This window comes from Monodelphis domestica, chromosome 7 (genome assembly GCF_027887165.1).
Source record: "Monodelphis domestica isolate mMonDom1 chromosome 7, mMonDom1.pri, whole genome shotgun sequence".
Lineage (NCBI taxonomy): Eukaryota > Metazoa > Chordata > Mammalia > Didelphimorphia > Didelphidae > Monodelphis > Monodelphis domestica.
In genome coordinates this window covers 55,731,685-55,753,736 of record NC_077233.1, presented here as the reverse complement: position 1 = coordinate 55,753,736, position 22,052 = coordinate 55,731,685, and the positions used below count along the sequence as shown (strand labels likewise).

The 22,052-nt window shown below is 36.1% G+C and overlaps 1 protein-coding gene across 5 annotated transcripts in view; it reads right to left on the bottom strand.

Moving 5' to 3' along the window:
- The window catches only part of TSEN2 (tRNA splicing endonuclease subunit 2), a 34,221-nt gene that overhangs the window by 5,557 nt on the left and 6,612 nt on the right, over positions 1-22,052 (bottom strand). For all 5 annotated transcript variants that reach the window (XR_008913426.1, XM_001365944.4, XM_007500244.2 and 2 more), the window contains 6 exons: positions 21,675-21,756; positions 18,874-18,910; positions 13,539-14,067; positions 11,875-11,952; positions 8,010-8,060; positions 6,914-7,052 (listed from right to left, as the gene is read on the bottom strand). Coding sequence is in view for 4 of the 5 variants with exons in the window: in XM_001365944.4 (XP_001365981.3) it covers positions 6,914-7,052; positions 8,010-8,060; positions 11,875-11,952; positions 13,539-14,067; positions 18,874-18,910; positions 21,675-21,756 (916 nt within the window). In the remaining variant the exon portion in view is untranslated. The remainder of the gene's footprint in view (positions 1-6,913; positions 7,053-8,009; positions 8,061-11,874; positions 11,953-13,538; positions 14,068-18,873; positions 18,911-21,674; positions 21,757-22,052) is intronic.

Below are 22,052 nucleotides of genomic sequence, written 5' to 3'. Positions count from 1 at the left end.
TTAAATGACTTGCACAGGGTCACACAGCTAGTGTCTGAGGTCAGATTTGAGTCTAGGGCTTCCTGACTACAGGCCTGGCACTCTATTTACTTTGCTTCCTAGTTGCCCCAAGGTCAATCCTGGATTATTTACTGGTGGACCACTGACTGTCGATTAACTATGCCTAATTTTGATAGCATGGGAAATGGCAAGAAAGCAAAGACCCAGGTTCAAGTCTTGTCTCTGACACATAATAGCATACTTTCTTGGCAAAGAGACTAGAGTGCTATTTCCTTCTCCAACTCATTTTATAGATAAAGAAATGGAGGTCAATACAATTGAGTGACTTGCCCAGGGTCATATAGTTTATAAGTGATTGACGCTGGATTTGAACTTAGGAAGATGAGTTTTCCTGACCTCGGGCCTGGTGCCACCTAGCAGCCTTTGCGCGCACAAATACACACACACACACTATACACAGACATATAAAAATCAACTTTCTACTCAAGCACTACTCTGATATCTTAGCTTGATATGGAGATGACTCTCAACACCTGAGGGTTGTGCCAGATTAAAGCAAATTCTGGAAAGTCCTAAATGATGATGAAAAGGCTTAGAACAAGGGCCAGACTCAGACCCAGTTTGAAGGGAAGGGGGAGAGAAGAAACAGAGAGCAAGAAAGGGAAAGAGAGAAGGCAAAAGAAAGACAGAGATGCAGACATTAGGAAAATGCATGTGAAATGAAAGAGCCTCAAAGTATCAAAACCCAACATTTTTCAAAAAAGTAAACTTTGGAACATCAAATGTTAGTTATTGACATCATTCAAACACTTTTGTTTTATTATTATTTTCTTACATAGAATAGTAGGCAAATGTCTGTGGATTAAAAACATTATTTTTACATTATAATCATTATTACTCTACAGATGTATTTCCAGGTCATGGTTGTGAAGAACGGTATTGTCATGTGGTTTTTTTTTTTTTTAATATGTCAGACTTCATTTAGCCATTCTCCTACTTCAGGGCACTTGAGTTGCCTACATTTCCCTCACTATTATTAGTCATGACACTATAAGCATTTTTGCTTAAATTAATAATATTTCTATAATGCTTTCAGGTTTACAAAGTTTTTTACATGTATTATTCCATTTGATCTTTATAATAATCTTGTGAGCTAAGTACTGTTCTTTTACCCATTTTATAGATGAGGAAGTTAAAGTTTAAAAAGTTTAAGTGATTTACTCAGGGTCACAGTTACTAAGAATTTGAGGTAGGATTTGAAATCAGATCTTCCAGTCTGTAAAGGCAAGTACTCAACTTTGCCATGTAGTTGCCAACATTGTTTCTGGAAGGACAAAGTTACTTCTTTGAGTTTTATGTATTCCACAAAGTAGATCACAAGTTGTGAACAATCTGATTACATACTACCAGGTTGTTTTCCACTGAATCAATTTAAGTGATAGCAGATATAGAAATATGTACCTGTTTCCCAAATGCTACCAATATTAGGCTTTATAATTTTTATTGACTTTTGTTAGTTTAAAATATTTCTTATTTGACTATTTGGCTAACAGCACTGAGCTCTTTATCTTATGTATTCTATTCATGTTTTGAATGTAGGATTTTTATCATTTATGTTTATTGCTCAGTTATTTTTGATTCTAATTGAATCCACTCTGATGTTTTAAAGTTTTTTTCATTGGAAACAGGCTTTTAAAAAACCCCATCAAAAAGTGTTAAAAGGGAAGCCAGAGGTCATTTAATTCAATTGCTACCCAAATCTTAAATTTTTTCTTCTAAAATAGTAAAATGTTTAACTCTTGGATCCACACGTAATTTTTTTCAAGCAGGGTATGACACAGGGAATGGAATCAATTTAATTTTTATTCATGCTGAACCAACTGTCTGAATACATTTATTTAAAAAATTTTTTTCTTTTAAACCTTTACCTTCTGTCTTGGAATCAATATTGTGCATTGGTTCCAAGGCAGAAGAGTGGTAAGGGTTAGGCAATGGGGGGTCAAGTGACTTGCCCAGGGTCACACAGCTAGGAAGTGTCTGAGGTCAGATTTGAACCAAGGACCTCCCATCTCTAGGCCTGGCTCTCAATCCACTGAGCCACCCAGCTGCCCCTGAACACATTTATTAAACAGCAATTTAAAAAAATTAAAAAATTATCTACTTATTTTCTTTTTAAATTCTGAGTTCCATATTTTCTTTCTCCCTCTTACTTCTCCCTTATCTACTAAGAAGGCAAGCAATATACTAGTTATACATGTGAAATGCAAAAAAAATTTGCCTATATATTAAAATAAAAAAATATATATTTTATTTATTTATATATAAATATATATATAAATACATATTTTTTAAAAACAAGAAGAATAAAGTGAGAAAATTACATTTCAATTTGCACAGAGAGTTCATCAGTTCTCTCTGAAGGTAGGTAGCATTTTTTTTTATCTTGAGTCTTTGGAAGTGTCTTGGATCATTCTGTTGATCTGAGTAGCAAACAATCTGTCATAGTTGATTATCATTATTTTCTGAAAGTACCCCACTCATTTCTTATAGCACCAGTGTTCCATTACAATCATATGCCACAACTTGTTCAGACATTCCCTAACTAATGAGTATCCTCCTGATTTCCAATTCTTTGCCACCACAAAAAAAGAGCTGCTATGAATAATTTTGTGCATATAGATCCTTCTTCTTTTTTTTTTGATCTCTTTGGGATTCAGACCCAGAGACCTAATAGTGGTATATTGTTTTGTTAAAGTTTTATAGTCCTTTGGGCTTAGTTCCCAATTATCCTCCAGAATGGTTCTACCTGTTTATAACTTCAGTGTACCTAATTTCTCTCATTCCCTCTAGCATCTGTCATTTCTGATGAATGAGGTGGTACTTCAGAATTCTTTTAATTTGCCTTTCTTTAATCAATAGTGATTTAGTATATTTTTTCATATGATTACAGATAGATTTGATTTCTTCTTCTGAAAACTGACTTCATACTTTTGACCATTTATCAGTTGGGGAATGGGTCTATTTAAGTAGATTTGTTTTTTTTTTCTTTGTCTGAGATCATGGTTACTACTCCTACCTTTTTTACTTCAGCTTAAGTATAACAGATTCTGCTCCAGCCCTTTAATTCTGTATGTATCTTTCTGTTTCAAATGTGTCTGTTGTGAACCACATATTGTTGGACTTTAGTTCCTAATTTACTCAGCTGTCACATGATTACTGTGTATTTCCCTCTGTCTCATTTCGTTTCTTCTTCTTTCTCTCTTTATCCTATCCCTTCTCAAGTGTTTTGCATCTGACCAATACCTCCCCTTAAGTTGTCCTCCATTTTATCATCCTCTCTTTTCTCTTATCTCCTTCCCTTCCTATGTCTCTTTTGGGTTGACAGGTTTCTATACACAACTCTGTGTGTGTGTGTGTGTGTGTGTGTGCGTGCGCGCGCCAATTCCAATGAGGTTCAAGCATTTTCTCCCCATTTCCCTTGCCACTGTAAAAGTCCTTAAAGTCCTTCGGTGCATGAGAAAAATTTTCCCATTCTACTTTTCTCTTCCCTCTTCTCTCACTGGATCCCTCTTTTTCATCCCCTCATTTTTTTTGGGAGATTTATTCCAACATAATTGACTGACATCCATGCCTTTTGTCTATGTAAACTTCTTTTAACTGCCCTAATAATGATCTTATCTCTAATAAAGTTCTTAGGAGATATAGGTTTCCTTCCCACACAAGAATATAAACAATTTAACTTTATTGAGTTCCTTCTGATTACTTTCATAATCTCTCTCTTTAACTTTCTCTTCCAGAAGTTCTTGTTGAGTTTGTGGACAATTATTATTTTTTACTTTGAGGCTTTGCTTGTAGCTATTTTCCCATTGTTGTCTTCTGAGTTTTTGACTTGGTTTTCTCTGACACTATAGTAGCTTTTTATGGTTATTTTTTTGTTACTGTTATTTTCTCATATTTCCCATCTATTTCTTGAATGAACTTTAATGTCTGAGTTGGGCTCTGCTCACCTAGGAATGGGAAGACAAAAGTTTCAGCCTCTTTTGTACTGCTACTTTCAGAGCTGGTTCTGGAAGCATAAAATTTTTGGTCCTTCCAAAGTAGTAAGATCAAGGGAGAGGTGTAGTCACTGCTTTTCTGGTCTGTACTTTTGTCTTTTCCCAGGAAGGGCCCCTGATGCCCTGTAGTCATAAGTATTAGTTCTCCTCTTGGCCACAGAACAGTGACCAGGGCCCCTGCTCCCTTGTGACCAACCACCAGTGCCCCTCTCTGTCTAAGAACTGTGAATCAGAACTACTATGGGTAACAGAGTTGCCAATCAGTGCCAGCTGCACCCAATGACTGCAAAAGGTCCCTTGTAATCTCTTTCTAACCAGTTGTCCAAACCCCTTATTGTCTCTGTGCTGAGAGCTCCTAAAGCCATTGCTGCTACCATTGCCTCAGCACATGTGGACTCCAGACAGGCCTGCATCCTGGTGCCACAGACCATTCTTACAAACCTCCTAAGTTTCTTAGGTTAGAAAAATGACCTACTATGAACTTTTGTCGGCTTTGCTGCTCCAAAATTTGATTTGAGGAGTTTGTTGTTTGGAGGGCAATGCTAAGAGAATTCAGTTGGCTTGGAAGGAAATGTTGAGAGAATTCAGCTGGGTTGGAGGGGAATGTTGAAAAAGTCCAGCTGGGTTGTTGCCACTTATCCACCACCATGGTTCTGCTTCTCTAGTGATTTCTATTATATGGCCCATTTTAAATGGACTTATCACCACTCAAGCAAAATGCAGTTAGATATAAAAACCAGAATAAAAAAAAAAAAAGCAAAATATCTATCTCCCTGCTTATAGTTGAAGATAATTTACATGTGGAATACAATATTTTAATAAGTCATATTACTATACTTACCTGATATTTTTTGTTATTGCAAATAACAAAGAGCTGACTATACCAGGAAATAAACTCATAAGAGTTAATAATTGGTCAGTATATGTTACGCCTTGTTTAAGTGACACAGTACAGTTGGGGAGTAGTGTTTTTATTAACTGAAGATAGATCAAATCAAACTGAGTAAACCTCACCAATCAAAGTTTGAATACAGAAAAGGTGCCTGGGAACAAGTCATAAATATCCATCATGATAGTATTTTAGCACAAGACAGGACCATGAAACCATCACAGTTAGCTGGCATTAAAAATGAACCAGTGGGGCCTAACCTGAATATCAGGGAAAACCCAAGTCTATTCAGTTGATTAGAAGGCAACTTGAAACTTATATATTTATTATTATTTACTTCCAGATAGAGTAACAGCCCATAGGCACTGAAATATTTGTTGATTTGATTTTATCTGGAGGCCCGGCAACATTAGTCCTCAGGAAAACAGTAGAAAGGCACTTGAAAAGGCTACTGAAAAGATCCTTCGGCACTAAAGTCATTAGGCAGGCCATAATTAGAGTCAAGATCATCTGTGCTATTTGATATACAATATATATTACACATGTGGTTCTCAAATTGGGTTTTCCACATATTCCTTTAGTCTAAAATCATCCACAAAGAAGCTGGATATTGCATCTAAATATCTGCAAGTTCCTGATTGATCATCTTTCCCTTTATCAGATGGAAAAATCCCTTTTAAATTTTACCAGTTCACTGACAAAACTACAGAATCACTGACAACTGAAAAGACTAAGACATACAAGTATAGCACAGAGTTTAAATTACAGGAGGATGGGCAGTAATCCAGTGAAGGCCAATGATATCAAAACATCAACTATTTAAAATTAGACAGCTTGCAGCCAACATAATTATTTGGAAAGCTGATAAACAAATCTGAAGCTAAATATGATCTATCATGTGATGAAAACAAAAGGCAAACTTACATCAGGTAATTCAAAATCTAGTGAGGATGCAAAAAGAGTGAGCTTATGAAACAATCATATTTCATAAAAAAGATGCCAAAAGGAGCATTTTCACCACTCAAATGGAGAGAATCAAGAACTTTTTAAGTCTTTAACATATGCCAGAACTATGTGACTGAGTGGGGAGGCTTCTCAAGAAACCATAATGTCTTACATTTTGAAAGTTGAAAGCTTTTTCACATTCATTAGGTAGTTGACTCACAGAAATAACTGTAAATTATTATCTTCATTAGACAGACAAGAAACTTAAGACTTAGAGGGTTTCAATGACTTGTCAAAGACTCCTAAGTCTCAGAACTGTAAGAAACAAAATCCCCATTTGAAAGAAGAGTCAATGGAAAGACAGAGTGCTAGATCTGATGTCAGAGAATCTGCACTGGAATCTTAACTCTGCCACTTGTGTGACCTTGGGCAAGTCATCATTTCTTTGGGACTCAGTCTTCTTAGATGTAAAAATTTGGGGGATGGACTATCTAGACTCTAAAATTTCTTTCAGAACAAATCTCTACCACCCAGAAGTACAGAATGGATAAATGATTTGTACAAGATTAGATATAGCACACAAAGAGAGGGTACATATGATGACTTAAGGCTTACAGAGAACTTTTCACACAACTTTGTAAATACTATCATTTTACAGAAGTGAAAATTGAGTCTTGGAGCATTTAAAGCAAGTTGTGTAAAGACAGAGAGTTAGTAAATGCCAGAGATGGGTCTAGAATGCAGGTCTCTGGATCCCAAGTCCTGAGCTCCTTATTCTAATACACATTCTTTTATTCTCTCTTGCTAGGGCTTTTTCTCCTTCCATCTCAATCCAGACAAATCCAGGCAGTGCTTGTCTACATTTTAATCAACCCAGGGAGATGGGGTGATAGGTGGGAGAAGGGGTGTCTATCTGTAAATTACAGGGAAGAACATTTCATAACCTACTTTGGTTTTAGTCTTAGATAACCTTTATTTGGCAAGAAAAAAATTTTTTTTAATAAGTCAATCTAAAGGTACTTACGAAAATCTGTTCCATACTTGAGTCCTACTTTGGGCACCCATCCCTTACTTCTGAAGTAGTGGTACGCCATATATGTTGTTCTGAACGTTGGCTGAACTAGATGAAACGCTTCCCAGAGTTTCAATATTGTTAAGGGCTCCTAACACCAAAATAAAGGGTATTAATGTAATTTTCTCATAATGATAACTAAATATTTTTAAGTGGTCTATAATATGCTGACTATTTATAAAAATGCTGTCATTGTAAAAAAAAAAAGTTCACAAGAACAAAATGCTTACCTAAACAATACATGTATACTTACAATTAGGTTTTCTGGGATTGGACAGAAACACAGAATGCTCTATTACTTCAGATTTGTACTGGTTTATTTATTCAGATATTTGGTAGGGTCTATAATGTACAATACCTTATATACTTCTGGTTCAAGAGTTTTAGAAAATATGTACACTCAGGAGGTAGTTTTACTCCCAAACAAAAACTTTGCATCAGCAAAACAAATACATAATGCCTGGCACTTAATAAATGTTTACTGAATTGAAATAAATTAAGCATACTATAATTAATACTATATTATAGTATTCAGGATAAGCCTATGATATTGAAGTTTGCTCTGGGGTTCACTATGCGATGTTTAATTGGCTTATGGTTTAAATCTTAGTTCTAACACTAAAAGTACAAATTGTTTAGAGGCACAAAAGTACATTTGTATACCACTAGTTTAGTTTTTTAAAAAAAGATTCATAAAATAAATTTTTTTAGGGATGAGGTACAGAATGATAACTTCTTTCCTGGTCTACTATCCTGATTTTTATTTCTGAAAAAAGTTAAATCTCTCTACTATGAGGCCATCATTAGGACTGCTAGATAAGAAAGTTTTTTTCAATTCTTGGGAATCAGAAAGAGCCTGAAATACCCACATTAGCTTCTGATATCAAAGTTTGGTTTTCAGACTCAAGGCTCCAGGGGAAGGAATGCCAAGAATATAAAATGTAAATCAGACAGAAGATTGTATAAAACCAATAAGAAGATTAACAGTGAACTTGCTTTTATTATTATGAAAATTGTAAGCATAATAAGACCGCAAGAAACACCTTACCTCCTCATAGTAAATATTTAAACACCCCAAAGCATAGACCAAGAAAAATGCCTGCAAACACAGAAGATAAAAGAGATTAATTAAAATATAACTTTTTAAGTTCTTAGAAATTATGTTCTTTCCTGTTTAAGTCCAAATGCAATATAAAGCCCCAAATCACCTTCAAAACTGCTGTATTTTTGTAAGTTAAAAATCAGATCACAAAAAGAGGAATTCATGGAAGATAAGCTCACTTACACAGAGAAAAAATGTATACTAGTTTCTTTCCCTTCACATGCTACAAATTAGCATAAGTAAATACTGCTTTTCATGTCAAATATACAGAAAGTTCCATGGGATATCCAAGAAGACAAAAGAAAAAGTTTTTTTCTAGAATATTCAAGTCTTTTCTTTTGTACTCCTTCCACAGTCATTTTTGACCAGTAGGATTTTTCAAGTTTATTATAGTATTGTTGGAAAAGATAGCAGTACATACAACATGATGAATGTTCAATTCTTTCTCAGGAAAAGCTTAGGACCAAGAGCTACCTACCTGTATGTAAGAGTTCTTCAGAAATGATCAAATATACCTCTGTTCCCAGGAATTACTAAATCTGAGCCACATTTTTACGCACCTAAAAACTAACAAATATGGCTCTAAGTGAAAGACTTTATAAATGCATACCAACTACTGGCAGACCTAGTTTCCTCTTTCAAACCTACCTACTTCTCAAAGGTAACACAATCCTTCTGGTCACCCAGATTTATAATCCTGACATTAGTCTGTAGTCCGCGCACTTCCATTTCCATCCAGTCAATTGCCAAATCCTTCTTTTTTCCTATTTTTAGCAAGTTAGTATCCCTAGCACAGGACTGCTTTCTCTTTCTTAAGAGTAACTTGAATCTCCCATAGTACCACAATTGGACAGACTTGACTGAAAAAGGTTCCACTCCCAAGGGTACTGATGTCTACAACCACAGTGATGATGATTAGGCCATAGTGTCCACCAACTAAAGAGTGGGATATTAAACCCAAGAAAATTTCAGACCATTCACACTGGAGAATTCCCTGGATGGAGAGCATACAGATGATTCCAGATGTGGTCTGTAGTAATACATTGCTATATCGCCACAGGCTAAAAAGTGATAGTGATAGCAGGACTTTGTTTTAGAAGACCAATACATTCTAAGGCCCTTTGCATAAGTTGAAAAATCATGCATAACAGTATTTCTTATATGAACATACCTAGGTATTTTATGACTTTTCTTTGGCTTATCGGAGCTACCAGCATCACTACTCTTGTACTTTGGGACCATTATTAATAACTAAATAGAGTTATTTAAAAAACTGCTCTGATGTGGATATGACTTGTTACAAGCAAGAACTCCAGGCAAAGATGGATATGGGAGCTAATGTTTGGCACAAAACAATGGAATAACTCACACTAATGCTTCTCAGACTGAGAATGAGAGTGAATAGGTGAACTGCTGAGAAACTTTATACTACATGAGAAAGTGGTGTGGATTCAGGGTGTGATTAAAAATGTTTATTCTTTGTATTTTTTTTGTCTTTATTTTTTGGATTGACAATTGCTTATATGATTATACCTGAATTTGTGTGTATTGAGTTTAGATAAAATGAGGTCCTATTGTACTAAAAATAGATGCTATTCCCTTCCACTCCCTCATTCATTAGGACAACAATGCTGGATGAAAAAGACTCCCTAGATAAGTAGGTATTCCCACTGGGCTTTAGAAACTCTTAACTCCCAATAGGTAGAACTTTTTATATTCCTAGTCACCTGAATCAACAAAATCCTGAGAATGGTCACCTTGCTTCCTCAAAGCGAAATCATTGCATCTTATATAAAATAAATGTTCTTCCTATCACCCTGTACCTAACACTATTGCCCCACCCTCCCTGGGGGGGGGGTAATCTTGGCAGCTAAGTGGAAAATGGATTGGAATGGAAAAGTAGAGATCAACAAGAAAACTTATTCACAGTTATTGAGGCCTTTACTAGGGTGGTGGTAGTGTGAGCAGATTGAATTCTACAATGACTGAAGTGATAGTGAAAGTAACATTTACTTCTTTGTCTTAAGACTTTCCTTCAAATAAAATTCAATTTTCATTCTACCAAGACCCTCTTGAAGAGAATCAAGTATTATTCAGCAAAAATCAAAACAAAAGCAAACCATACTTTTCAGAAATATATAGATTAGTGGCATATTCTTCAGTTTGGTTCAGAATGGCATAGGAAATTACTACCAGGTTTTACACTTTACCACTGTGATCATGGATTGTGTAATGTTGAGTTTCTTCCTATTCCTATTCTAAGTAGCTTTTGGAACCATATCAGTATAATTCCCAAATTGTTTCATAAATAACTGTCAGTAAACCACTACAGCAAGCCAGGGATAATTATATTTTCAGCTGACATTTTGGGAAACTCTAAGCTGTACAAATGATATTATACAGGTGGGCTATATATAATGGGTCAGAAATTTGCACAACAAAATTAAAAATATAGATATGGATTTGGTAATATATTTCTATAAGACTAATATTAGAGGAATACTATCAAAAGACTGCTTCCAGGAATGGGGCCCAACTTAATCCTCTAGCTGTTGCCATCTCCTATTGAACAGCAGGACAAAACTGGTTCCCATCATTCTAGATGTTTCTTGGAAAAGAAGCAGGAGCTATTGCTCTCATCTCATCATACTTCAAGTGAAAAATGAACATTTCTTGCCATCAAGCAGAAATATTTCATCACCTATTCTCAGATCACTCTAAGAGCTTTCAGAAATCAGCATTGGTGATCAGAAGGCTGATCTGAGCCAGGAAACCTAGACTCTATTTTCAACTCCATGTAACCTTGGTCAAGTAATTTAACTTCTCCAGAATGTAGTTATTGGCCTCATTTGTGGAACGAGAAGGCCACTACACTGTATGATCTCTAAGGTGCCTTCCATTTCCAATACCAAGTTTGTTTGCTGGCACCAGGAAAATCTAGAATTGGGAGTTGTTTAGGGCTAAGGCCTATTAATAGAAACTAATTCAGTGAGTAATGAATGCTAATTATGTGTCCAGCACTGTGGGGGACAAGTAAAAGACTTGCTCTTTGTATTCAAGAAGCTTATAACATAACTAAGGAATAAAGACATGATCACATAAATAACCAAACCAGACACTAAAAATGGTTATGACATGCTAAGTGCTAGAGCACTTTCAGTGAGGATTATCCCTGAGTTAGATTTAGTTGAGGCAGGATGGGAGAATGGAACTGAATTAGATTATGAAGTGGGCAGAGAAGAGAATGCAATAGTGAAGTGTATACATTCAACATGATCAAAGACATTGGAGTGGCAATAAGCATATGACTGATCACAAGATGGTGAAAGAACTAGTCATGGGAGAATCCAATGTAGCTTAGAGAAAAGCACTTTACAATTAATTTTTTAGAATGAAAATGTAATACTAAATAAACAAGTGCATTTAGTTAACTGCAGGAATCAATGATTAGTAAACATATTTAAAGTACTTACTATGTGCTAGGGACTGTGCTAAGTGCTTAGGATACCAATTTTTAAAAAGATAGTGCCTGTCTCAAGGAGTTTATAGTCTCATGGGGGAAGATAGCACACAAAAGGAAGCTAAAAAGGAGTGTGTGAAGGGAAAGTACTCAATACTGGGGCTTAATGGAGAAATCAGAAAAATCTCAAAGTAGTACAGCCAGGTGGGAAATGGCAAGTACTCTAAAGGAATGTTTGTCTTGAGGCAGCCCATACAAAAGAAGGTTCTGCAGCATGGACTCCAGAAATAGCATTATACTGAAGGTCCAATATAGAATAGTAAAATTGTTAATTGTAATTAAAAAAAATACCTCTTCCAGGCTGAGTTGTAAGTATTCAAAGATCCTATATGGATTCCTTCTGCACACTAGCTTTTCTCTTTTGACCACCTGAAGATAATGAAATAATATGAATTACATGCTGACAAATTTTAAACACGTGCTCACTATCACACAAGAGGAACTCAATATTTTCATTTAGATATTTTTCTCCTAAACTTCTGGGTTTGTTATATTATTTCACTACAAATAAGTTTTAAAAGTGCATTTATAAAAACAACAAAGTAAGTACACAAATGTGTACTTTACTTATTTTATAATATTTACCTGTTAAAGTTGTTTTAAAAGTCACTGAGGCTGGGGTTATTTTTTTTTTTGGTTGTTGTGCACCACATTTCCTACACTGTGAATAGGTGGCATCTATCATGTCTTTCTTTACTGGAAGAGTGAGGAAGAAAGCTACAGCAAAAAAACTGACTGCTATCAAGAGCTCTAGGTCTGAGTCCTGGTTTGGACAATGTGATATGGAAATCACTTTAAAAGACTGATATATATTAATTTAAGGTCGCCAAGGAATTCAGCTATGTAATTCCTAAATGAACACTTAATAGGTCTGGGGCCCTGAGAGGGAAGGGAATTCACAGATTATTCAATCCAACCCCCTTCTTTTACAGTTGAGGACATTGAGGCTCAGGGAGGTGAAGGTTCACCCAGAGTCACACATCAAAAAGAGTTCCTAGGGAAGTAGGAGTGATGGGATGGAATTTGAATCCCAGGTTTTCCTGCTTCTAGGTACCATTATCTGTCCACTTCACCAAGCTTCATTTGTAAAACTGGAATAATACTTGTACTGTTATAGATCAAATAAAATCATGTCTGTGAAATATAGTGTTGAATTAATGTAAGTTCTTCCCTACTGAAAGATCACTTTTTTTTTTTGACTGACCAGGTTATCATCAATACCTATATCAATGCAGATTGGCACCTTCTCTGCCTTAAGGGGTTCAGTGGATAGAGTGCAGGCCCTAGAGCCAGCAAGATCTGAGATAAAATCCAGCCTCAGACATAGGTCTGAGACCCTAGGCAAATCACTTATCCTCTGTCTGCCTCAGTTTCCTCATCTATAAAATGGGGATAATAATAGTGCTTCTCTCCCAGGGACATTGTGAAGATAAAATGAGATACTTATAAAGCACTTTGGAGATTTTAAAGCTCTATAAATGCTAGCTATTATTAACTTATAATCTTAGAGAGTTGCCACGATAGACTAAATGACTTGCTCAGGGTCACAAAGTTGGTATATATCAGAGATGAGACTTGAACCAGGGCCTTCCTGACTTAGGCCAGCTCTTTATCTCAATCAGAGGTGTCAGACACCAGCGCACAACAGACCTGAGTGCAGCAGGAACTAAATTAAAATGAAACTGGGAAATATTTTGCAATATAAATAAAAATACATTAGAACATAAATAATGTCAATATGTGCTTTTCTAAATCAATCTGCAGGATTGCAGGATTGCAATGCCAATCAGGCAGGAATCCTTGTTTGGCTTAATGGCTCAATGGCCCTAATGCCGATTTGAGGTTGACATCACTAGTCTAAACTTTTCCATACTGCCTCTAAAATTTAAATGGGTTTAAGAAATAAATTGGTAACAGAAAAGTTCAAAGAAAATACTTTTTCTTCTCACACTTACTTTCTCATCTATTGTTTTCTCTTCACCATCTAAACAATCTGTTGTTTCTTGAACAAGCACATACTCATGATCACATTCTCCACCTGCAGCAGACATTAGATGCTTCTGTCCAACATCATCTTCAGGCCGACAGTCCAGTGTGACAAAATCTCCACGTGTGAGATAGTGTGTTTGACTAAAAGTATCACTGTCCCTTGCCTTCTGTTCATCAGAACCATGGTTAATTAATGGGTCATATACAGAACACTCCTTTGAGCCCATGTTCTCAGAGCTTGAGCTTTTGTTCTGATCTTCTACATCTAGCTTCATAGATTCTCCATTTGGGACTAAAAGTTGTGCTTTGTGTTCTACCCTTTCTATTTCTAGATCTAACTTATGGTTAAATTCATTGTTTTGTTGACCTTTATCTCTTTGCACAAAAGGAAATTCAAGTGGTTTTGTATAATCCTCAAGAATTTTGTGGACTGAACTTTCTTCCTGCCCTTGTCTTTGCATGAGATTTGCAGCCCATGTTACACCACGCTGGTACCTACATGATGAAAATACTGTTAATATAATGCTAGAAGTTTTTAATCTTGAAAAATCAACAAAACAAATAACATTACTGTCATGATTTCTTATTATTTAGTAGTGTGCCTTCCCATCTGAAATAAGATCAATAAAGTTTACAATTAAGTGAAGGTGGTTGTTAAAGTGACTTGAAGCTGGATACTATACAAAAATGTGATATTGTTCTTTACAAGTTAACTTATAACTTAAAATCTCTAAGAGCTCTGTAATAATTCCAATTTGAGCTGAGGATTTAGCATCCAAGATAAAGTATACCAAAGACTGTTCTCCTCATATAATTAAAAAAAGAATAATGCAGTTTAAAAAAAGTAGACTTAAAATAATTTGATTCAATGGATGCAAGGCAGTTAATATTTGTTAACTGCTATAAAAAGAAAAGAACAGTGTGATATGGGGGAAAGTGAACTGGGCTAGAAGACCTGGGTTCTATTCTGAACTTGCCACTGAAACTTTGGGCAAATTATATTTTTTGTATCTGGTTTCCTTCGTTAAAGAGATATAACACCACCTGTCCTTCCTATCCCACTGAGTTATGAAGATAAAATGAGATTATATATGCAAAAAATGCTTTGAAAAATTAAAAAAAAGCCACACATTGCAATCCTATGCAGTTGGATGGAGAGTTCACGATACCCAACCCTAGAACTGAATAGGAGAAAGACAGAGAGGCCTTTGGATGATTCTCAAGATTCTCCATGAAACATCTCCTGCCTGCCCTCCTCCCTTAGCACTAGTGTTATTCCAATAATGTTAGATAGTTATAAAATATGGAATACCACCATCTGTAGACAATCAACACTGTAGATTCCTCCAAAGGCCATGGAAAACATGGGAGTTTAGTTGAATTTTAAAAACTCCAAGGTTCCCTCTCTCACTCCCATCAGCCTGGCAAAGGAAAATGACAGTTGTTGGAGGGGATGCTAAGAACAGGCACACTAAAGATATCACTCCACTTAAGAGTGATAACTGGCAATAACGGATAGTTTAGCTCCTCTGCAATCCACTTAATTTCCAGAGAAATTTCCCAGTTCACTGGGTAGACTCCTATGGAAGACTTATGGGAGAACACATGGTCAAGGAAAAAATAGGATGAGCTGGTATGGATCAGTGGTGACCTATACCACTGGAGGGCACATTCACATTAATGAGATCACAGAGTCCTCAACGTATTGAAGTTTTAGTAAATGTTTTACAGCCTCTAATCATGCACTACATAAGATTTACCTTAAAGACAGTCTCATCCAAACCCCTCAGGCTCAGAGAGACTAAGTGATGAGCTGAGGTCATAATGAGAAAGAGGAGCCAGGCTTCAAACCCACTGTTCTTACTGCTACCCTGCACTGCTTCTAACTCGTGATATAGCAAATACAAACAAAATGGATTGAATGTTACTGATTGAAATAAAGTTGGACCCTTGGAGCTGATGTCTGTCACTCTGAGTCTGCTTAGAACCATGCTATTTTTATAACAATTTCTCTAGGTATCTGAAGCAGAGGACAGTTAGGGTTTGATGTCTTGAAGGAATACATAGAAGTGATATTTTCCCTTTTTCCACTTCTTACTCAGGAGTATTCAATCAAACCACCAGAAAACAATCTCTATTCCCTGGCTCTTGATGCCACAAGACTAAAATGGATCAGCTTCCAGTCAGTCAATACTTAACCTCTGTAGCATACTACATAAGTACTAAGAGAGCATACAAAAGAAGAGACAGTGTTCGAGGGCCTTACTAAACTAAAGGTAAGGCATAAGCATAACCCCTTTCCTCAGATATAGAGGACAGAAAAATATTCCCCAATAATTTTTTAGCTTGATCTGGTTTTTGCCCAGTCCAACTAGATTTGTCATGACATTATTTTTTCTTTTTCATAGCTGTAGCAGCTCTACTGAGAAGACAAGGAAACTGTGTGGGGATCAGGAAGTTGGCCTTGGGGCCCTTCTTTTTGCCTGGGCACTGCAGTAACAAAGCATCAGTTATACTCCCTTTGCCTCTCAGCATGCTAGTGTACACTTTGTTCTTTTGCTTGGCCTCGTGGAAGTCTTAACTCCTTACTTTTTCAGTCATGACTAGAAAGCCCTGGACATTACCTTGTACCATGGAGTTATTGCTTCCAGAACGGATAGGGACATCACCCCAAGATGGCTTCTTCCTCAAGAAGGTGAGCCACCTAGAAGTAGGAACTGATCCATTAGAGCAATGCCCTTTAGGGATGCTATATGTGCCTCCGTCTGGGTCATTCACCTTGAGGGTGTGCAGAGCTTAGATACAGATATACACAGCTGCATGATGGACACTGTCCTAATCCCTCTATGGTGAAGATAGAGGCCAAAAAGAGCCCACAACAACTTTCCTTGTTGTTACTCAATTATTTCAGTTGTATCTGACCCTTCATAACCCCTTTCTGGGATTTTCTTGGCAAAAACACTGGAGTGGTTTGCCATTTGCTTCTCATTTTACAGGTGAGGAATCTGAGGTAAATGGGTTAAGTGACTTGCACAGGGTCACACAGCAATAAAGTGTCTGAGGCTGGATTTGAACTCAGATCTTCCTGACTCCAAGGCCTGGTACCCTTTCCACTGTGCCATGCTCATTAAGATGTTCTAGTCAATTATAACTATCTTGGCAATTTAAAAAAAATTAACAAGTTCTTCTGAGCTCCCAATACATGCCAAGAACTGTATTAAGTTAACAGAAAGAAGAGAAAGAGAAGCCCATAACCACTGCCAGTGAAGATCTGAAACTGTGCTTGGAAGACCAGACTAGTAATATGAACAATGAAACAACAGAATATAAGAGTAAAATCCACCATAACTGGCCATCAACTGTTCAGCTATTTCAACAGTTTTGGAAGTAAATGAAGGCTTTGGATAGAGTAACAATGACAAAAACAGCTGAAAAGAGAAAGAAGATTGCAGAAGATGTGTTCTAACAAATCACGAGGCAGCAAGGTGGCTCAGTGGATAGAGAGCCAGGCTTGGAGTTAGGAAGACCCGAATTAAAAATCTGGCCTCAGATACTTCCTAGCTGTGTGACTCTGGGCAAGTCACTTAATTCCCATCAGCTAGCCCTTACCTCTCTTCTGTCTTGGAATGGACACCAAGATAGATGGTAAGAGTTTAAAAAAAAGTCAGAATCAGAAATCAGAAAGAAAGGAATGTTCTTGCAATCTGCAAAAACCAAGACTTTACAACTCCAGGTAATAAGTACCGAAGGAGCAAAAGGATAACTTCCTCCAAAAAGAAATGTAAAAAGGGGGAAAAATATAATTAGGAAGTGGCATAGAGGGATTATGAGAATCAAGTTCATTCAAAGAATAATGAATTAGAAGTCAGAAGACCAGGATTTGAATCTTGACTAAGTCAATTATTAGATCTATGACTAGGCAAATGCTTTAATGTCCCTAGACCTTGGTTTTCTCAAAAGTAAAGTGAAGGAGGTTCACCTATATGGTTTCTAAGGGCCTTTTCTGCTTTAAATCCTATAAGTCAATGAATGCAATTGGTCACAAGTAGAAAGGAAAAAACCTCAAGACAGAAAAATGGAGGCATATGAGTAGGAGGCCACATATCCCAATATCCTCAAAGGACACCATGACTGCCCAGGCCTACAATCAATGAACATAGAGTAGTCATCCCATGTTACTAAGAAAAGGTCATATTATGGTCAATAATGCAGTTTTCCAAGGCAAACAATATGTAATATATTTTAAGAAAGATTTCAACAACATTTTAAGTTAATGTTAGTCTGTCTTCAGTTATTTGTCAATTTTTATTCAATAAATTTTCATTCCCTCAAATATGCAGACAACAAAGGTGTTACTATAGATAATAAAGGGGGAAGGAGGCTAGATGGCTTTGGCTATGAGTACCATGGGAGTTCCAAGGAGTAAATCAATGTGAGATGAAATTCTCAGGTTTGTAAAGATAATTTTAGCATTGTGACTTGAAAAATCTAAATTAAAATTCACAGGTTTCATGAAGAAGATGAGACTCGAGTTAAGCATCAAAGGATGATATAGATTTGGATGGGTTGAGAAGAAAGGAGAGATTGTTTTACAGAGAAAACTGCAGGAGTTTAGGTAGAAAAGCAGGAATAAATGATACCTGAGGTAGATAATAAGTAAACCAACTGTTGGGCAGTTGAGTGGTGCAGCAGATAGGGCAATCCACCTGGAGTCAGGATTATCTGTGTTCAAAAATCCAGCCTTAGACACTTAATGGTTATGTGACCCTACTATTTGCCTCGATTTTCTCAAAGTAAAATGGGGATGACAACAGCACTTATCTCATGGAGTTGTATGAATTAAATGAAATATTTGTAACTTAACCACCACATCATAGGTGCTATATAAATGTTATTATTGTTATTAATCTGATGAAAATAAGGGAGCAGGGAAACACCTGTGGCTTCATACTTTGAAAGTAATTAAAGGAGAAGAAAAAGATGTTAGGACTTTTGGGGGGGTATATAGGAAGGTTTGCCAGTATAGTGGGTTCAAATATATGGAACTTATAAAATATGTTAGAAGGTTAAAAGAGAATTCAAACTTTACTAAAGGATTTGCCACAGGGTTATTATACACATAGTGCTAGGGCATTTAAACTGACTTAAACAATTTCAACTCAGACATATTTTTCAAGAGCATGAATAAAGTCTATGTTATAAATCCAAGAAGTCTAACTACCCTCCCTCTTGCTTCAATTTCAAAAAAGATGAACTAAAAACACATTTAAACCATCAATATGATGGAATTAACTGACTTACCTCTTTGATGTAAGTATAGGCATGCCCAACGTAGTATCTGTAATAACATGTTAGAATAATAATTACATGCAATTTTTTGTATTAAGAAATACAACCTAAAAAGGATAAGAAAAATAAGCTTCATAGGCTTCTAGTCTCAGTGTGAGATGAAACTGGAAATAACCAAGAGTTTAGTTCTCTTCTCTTATTGAGTGATGAATGCTTTCCTGCCATTAGCTGCTTCTGTTGGATTCCTACTCATCTTCTTCCCCAAAGATCTCTGCACTTTGTTTCCTACCTTTCTAACAAACTTCCATTATTTTTTATTCTAATTATTTATGTAATTGTCTTCCAGGTTGTAAGCTCCCTGAGGGCTAGCCTCTGAGGTCTGGTATTTTGTAACCTTAGATCTCTTCTTGTTCCCAATACACTATTCTACATACAATTAGTACTTTCTATTAGTTGAATTAAACTGAATTATAGGAGTAAATTGAGACATAAAGGCTAAGTGATTTGCTGAAGTTTAGAGATACAAGGCAGAAGCTGGACTAGAATATATTTAAAACAATTTTAATAACAAATTTTCTGAAGTTATATAATCCAAGTTGTCTCCCTTCTTTCTTCCCTCCCCACTCCCAGAGCTGACAAGCAATTCAATATGGTTTATACATGTATTATCATGCAAAATGTTTCCATATTATTCATTTTTATAAGTAAATTATCTTATAAAACCAAAACCCTAAAACATATCCCAAATAAACAAGTGATAAATCATATGCTTCCATCTGCATTCTTACTCCTAGAATTCTTTCTCTGGAGGTGGATAGCATTCTTTTTCATAAGTCCCTCAGAATTGTTCTGGATCACTGTATTGCTATTAGTAGCAAAATCTATCACCCTAGATTAGAATATAGAAAAGGAAGTATATGGTACAGAGAGAAAAATGTACTGAATTCAGTAAGTAGACTTGTGTTCAAATCTCAGCCTGCTAAATAAATGCTCTGACCCTGGGCAAATCACTTAACCTCTATAGGTCTCTTCATCTATAAAATAATATTGAACTAGATAATCTGAAGGCCTCTTTCAGTTCTAAATCTTGTCCCTCTTTCTGTGTCTCCTGACTTTAATTCAATGTTTTCCCCCTATACCATGCTCTATCAACACTAATACATCCTTAGTCCAATTTAAAATACCTATCATCCACATTAAAGTGCTAAAATTAATCTGATATAAAATCAAAAAGAGTAAATAAAGGTTTAGGAGTCAGGAGATCAAAATTCTAGTCCCAGGTTTCTCACTAACTTGCTGTGTGAACTTGGGTAAGAACTTTAATCTCTTTCAGATCAATAAGAGTTAGAAATAGATCAGGGAGTGAGGACAAATAGCCTGCTCTTGTGCAACCTTCATGCTATGAAGAATTTTTATATTTTTAACTCCAATAAAACTTTGTTGAAAAAATATAAAAACTGTTCTTAGCCCAAAGGTCAAATGAAAATAGGTGGCAGCTTGTAGTCTGTGGTTTGCCAGTCTTTGGAATAGAAGACCCCTAAGCCCTCTTTCCATGCAAAGACTCAATGAAAGAGAGCTTTTTGTCATCCAAACGGGGAATAGTAACTTCTTCAGAGCCACAGCTCCCTTGTACTGGGAAACTGCTGCACCTGTTGCTTACTACTGAAAGTATCTGATGTGGTTCATTAGACTGACAACTTTACTTTTTTTCACCTTGGCATAAACAGATTCTAACTAATTTGCCCAAAGTTTAAAAATGAGAATACTCCATAAGTCAAAGAAGTATTTATAAGTATAGGGAAGATTACTACTGTTTATAACCAATAACTTATCATGGTTCTCTGAAGGGATGCCTGTTTTCCTATGAAACAGACACTCTATATATCAACTTAGCTCTGATGGAAGAGCCTTTGTCTAATCATGATAGAGCCATTATCTTGTCTCCAAGTCACTTCCTGCCCATCTTCTTACCATGCCCCCTTGTAGGCACCCTCCATCTTCCTTTCCTCCAGCACTTTTTTATGTGCTGTCTTTCTTCATTAGAATGGAAGTTTCCTGAAGGTAAGGACTATCTTGTTGGCTTATCTTTGTATCCTCAGAGCTTAGCACAGTGCCTGATACACAATAAACACTTAACAAATGCTCTTTCTATATTTCTTCTATATATTAAAAGAAAAGGGTATCAAAGAATGATTAACAACACATAATATAAAAGTTTGTTTTAATGAGTTTCTGCCATCCTCTTATCAAAGCTTATATCTTATGTTTTAAGTTACTGTTAGAAAAGACAAGAAGAGGGGGCAGCTGGGTAACTCAGTGGATTGAGAGCCAGGCCTAGAGACGGGAGGTCCTAGGTTCAAATCTGGACTCAGACACTTCCCAGCTGTGTGACCCTGGGCAAGTCACTTGACCCCCATGCCCAGTCCTTACCACTCTTCTGCCTTGGAGCCAATACACAGTATTGACTCCAAGACGGAAGTTAAGGGTTTTAATTAAAAAAAAAAGAAAGAAAAGACAAGAAGAATATTATCCAGCTCATTAACAACATCACAAGTAGATGTTTAATCAATTAATTACTTATTTTGTGCCAATTATGGATATATGAACTATGATTAAAATGGCAAAAAATGTTTTTCATGATGATGAGAATTCTAGCAAAATCCTACAAGTACCTACTTTCTTTAGCAAAACTGTTTTTATAGTCGGCTTTTTTTGGGGCAGTAAAATTGCAACTAATATTTTATAAACAATAGATTTAAGTAAAATGAATCTTAAGAATAAAAGTTAAATGAATTCAAGAATGAGCAACTTACCTTTCCATTTGGCAACCAGTACAGGATCTGAAATACTAAAGTCTGGTCTACTTCTTGATAGAATGCCTTTTCCAAAATAACCCTTCCAGGAAAAGAAATATTAATTCATATTAAATTGTCTATTGTTTAGTTAAAATAGAACAACTGACAAACATGCTTTCACAAATAGGCAGTTTCTAACTTGAGCTGCTTCACACACTTGCCATTTCTTAACACTTCACTACATACTATATTTACCTACATTCCTTTCTTCCTCTTAATTCTTAACCCTTACTTTCTCCTTTAGTAATAGCTTTAAGACAGAAGAGTAAGGACTAGGCAAAAATAAGGGGGTAAGTGGCTTGCCCAGGGTCACACAGTTAGGAATTGCCCTCTTTT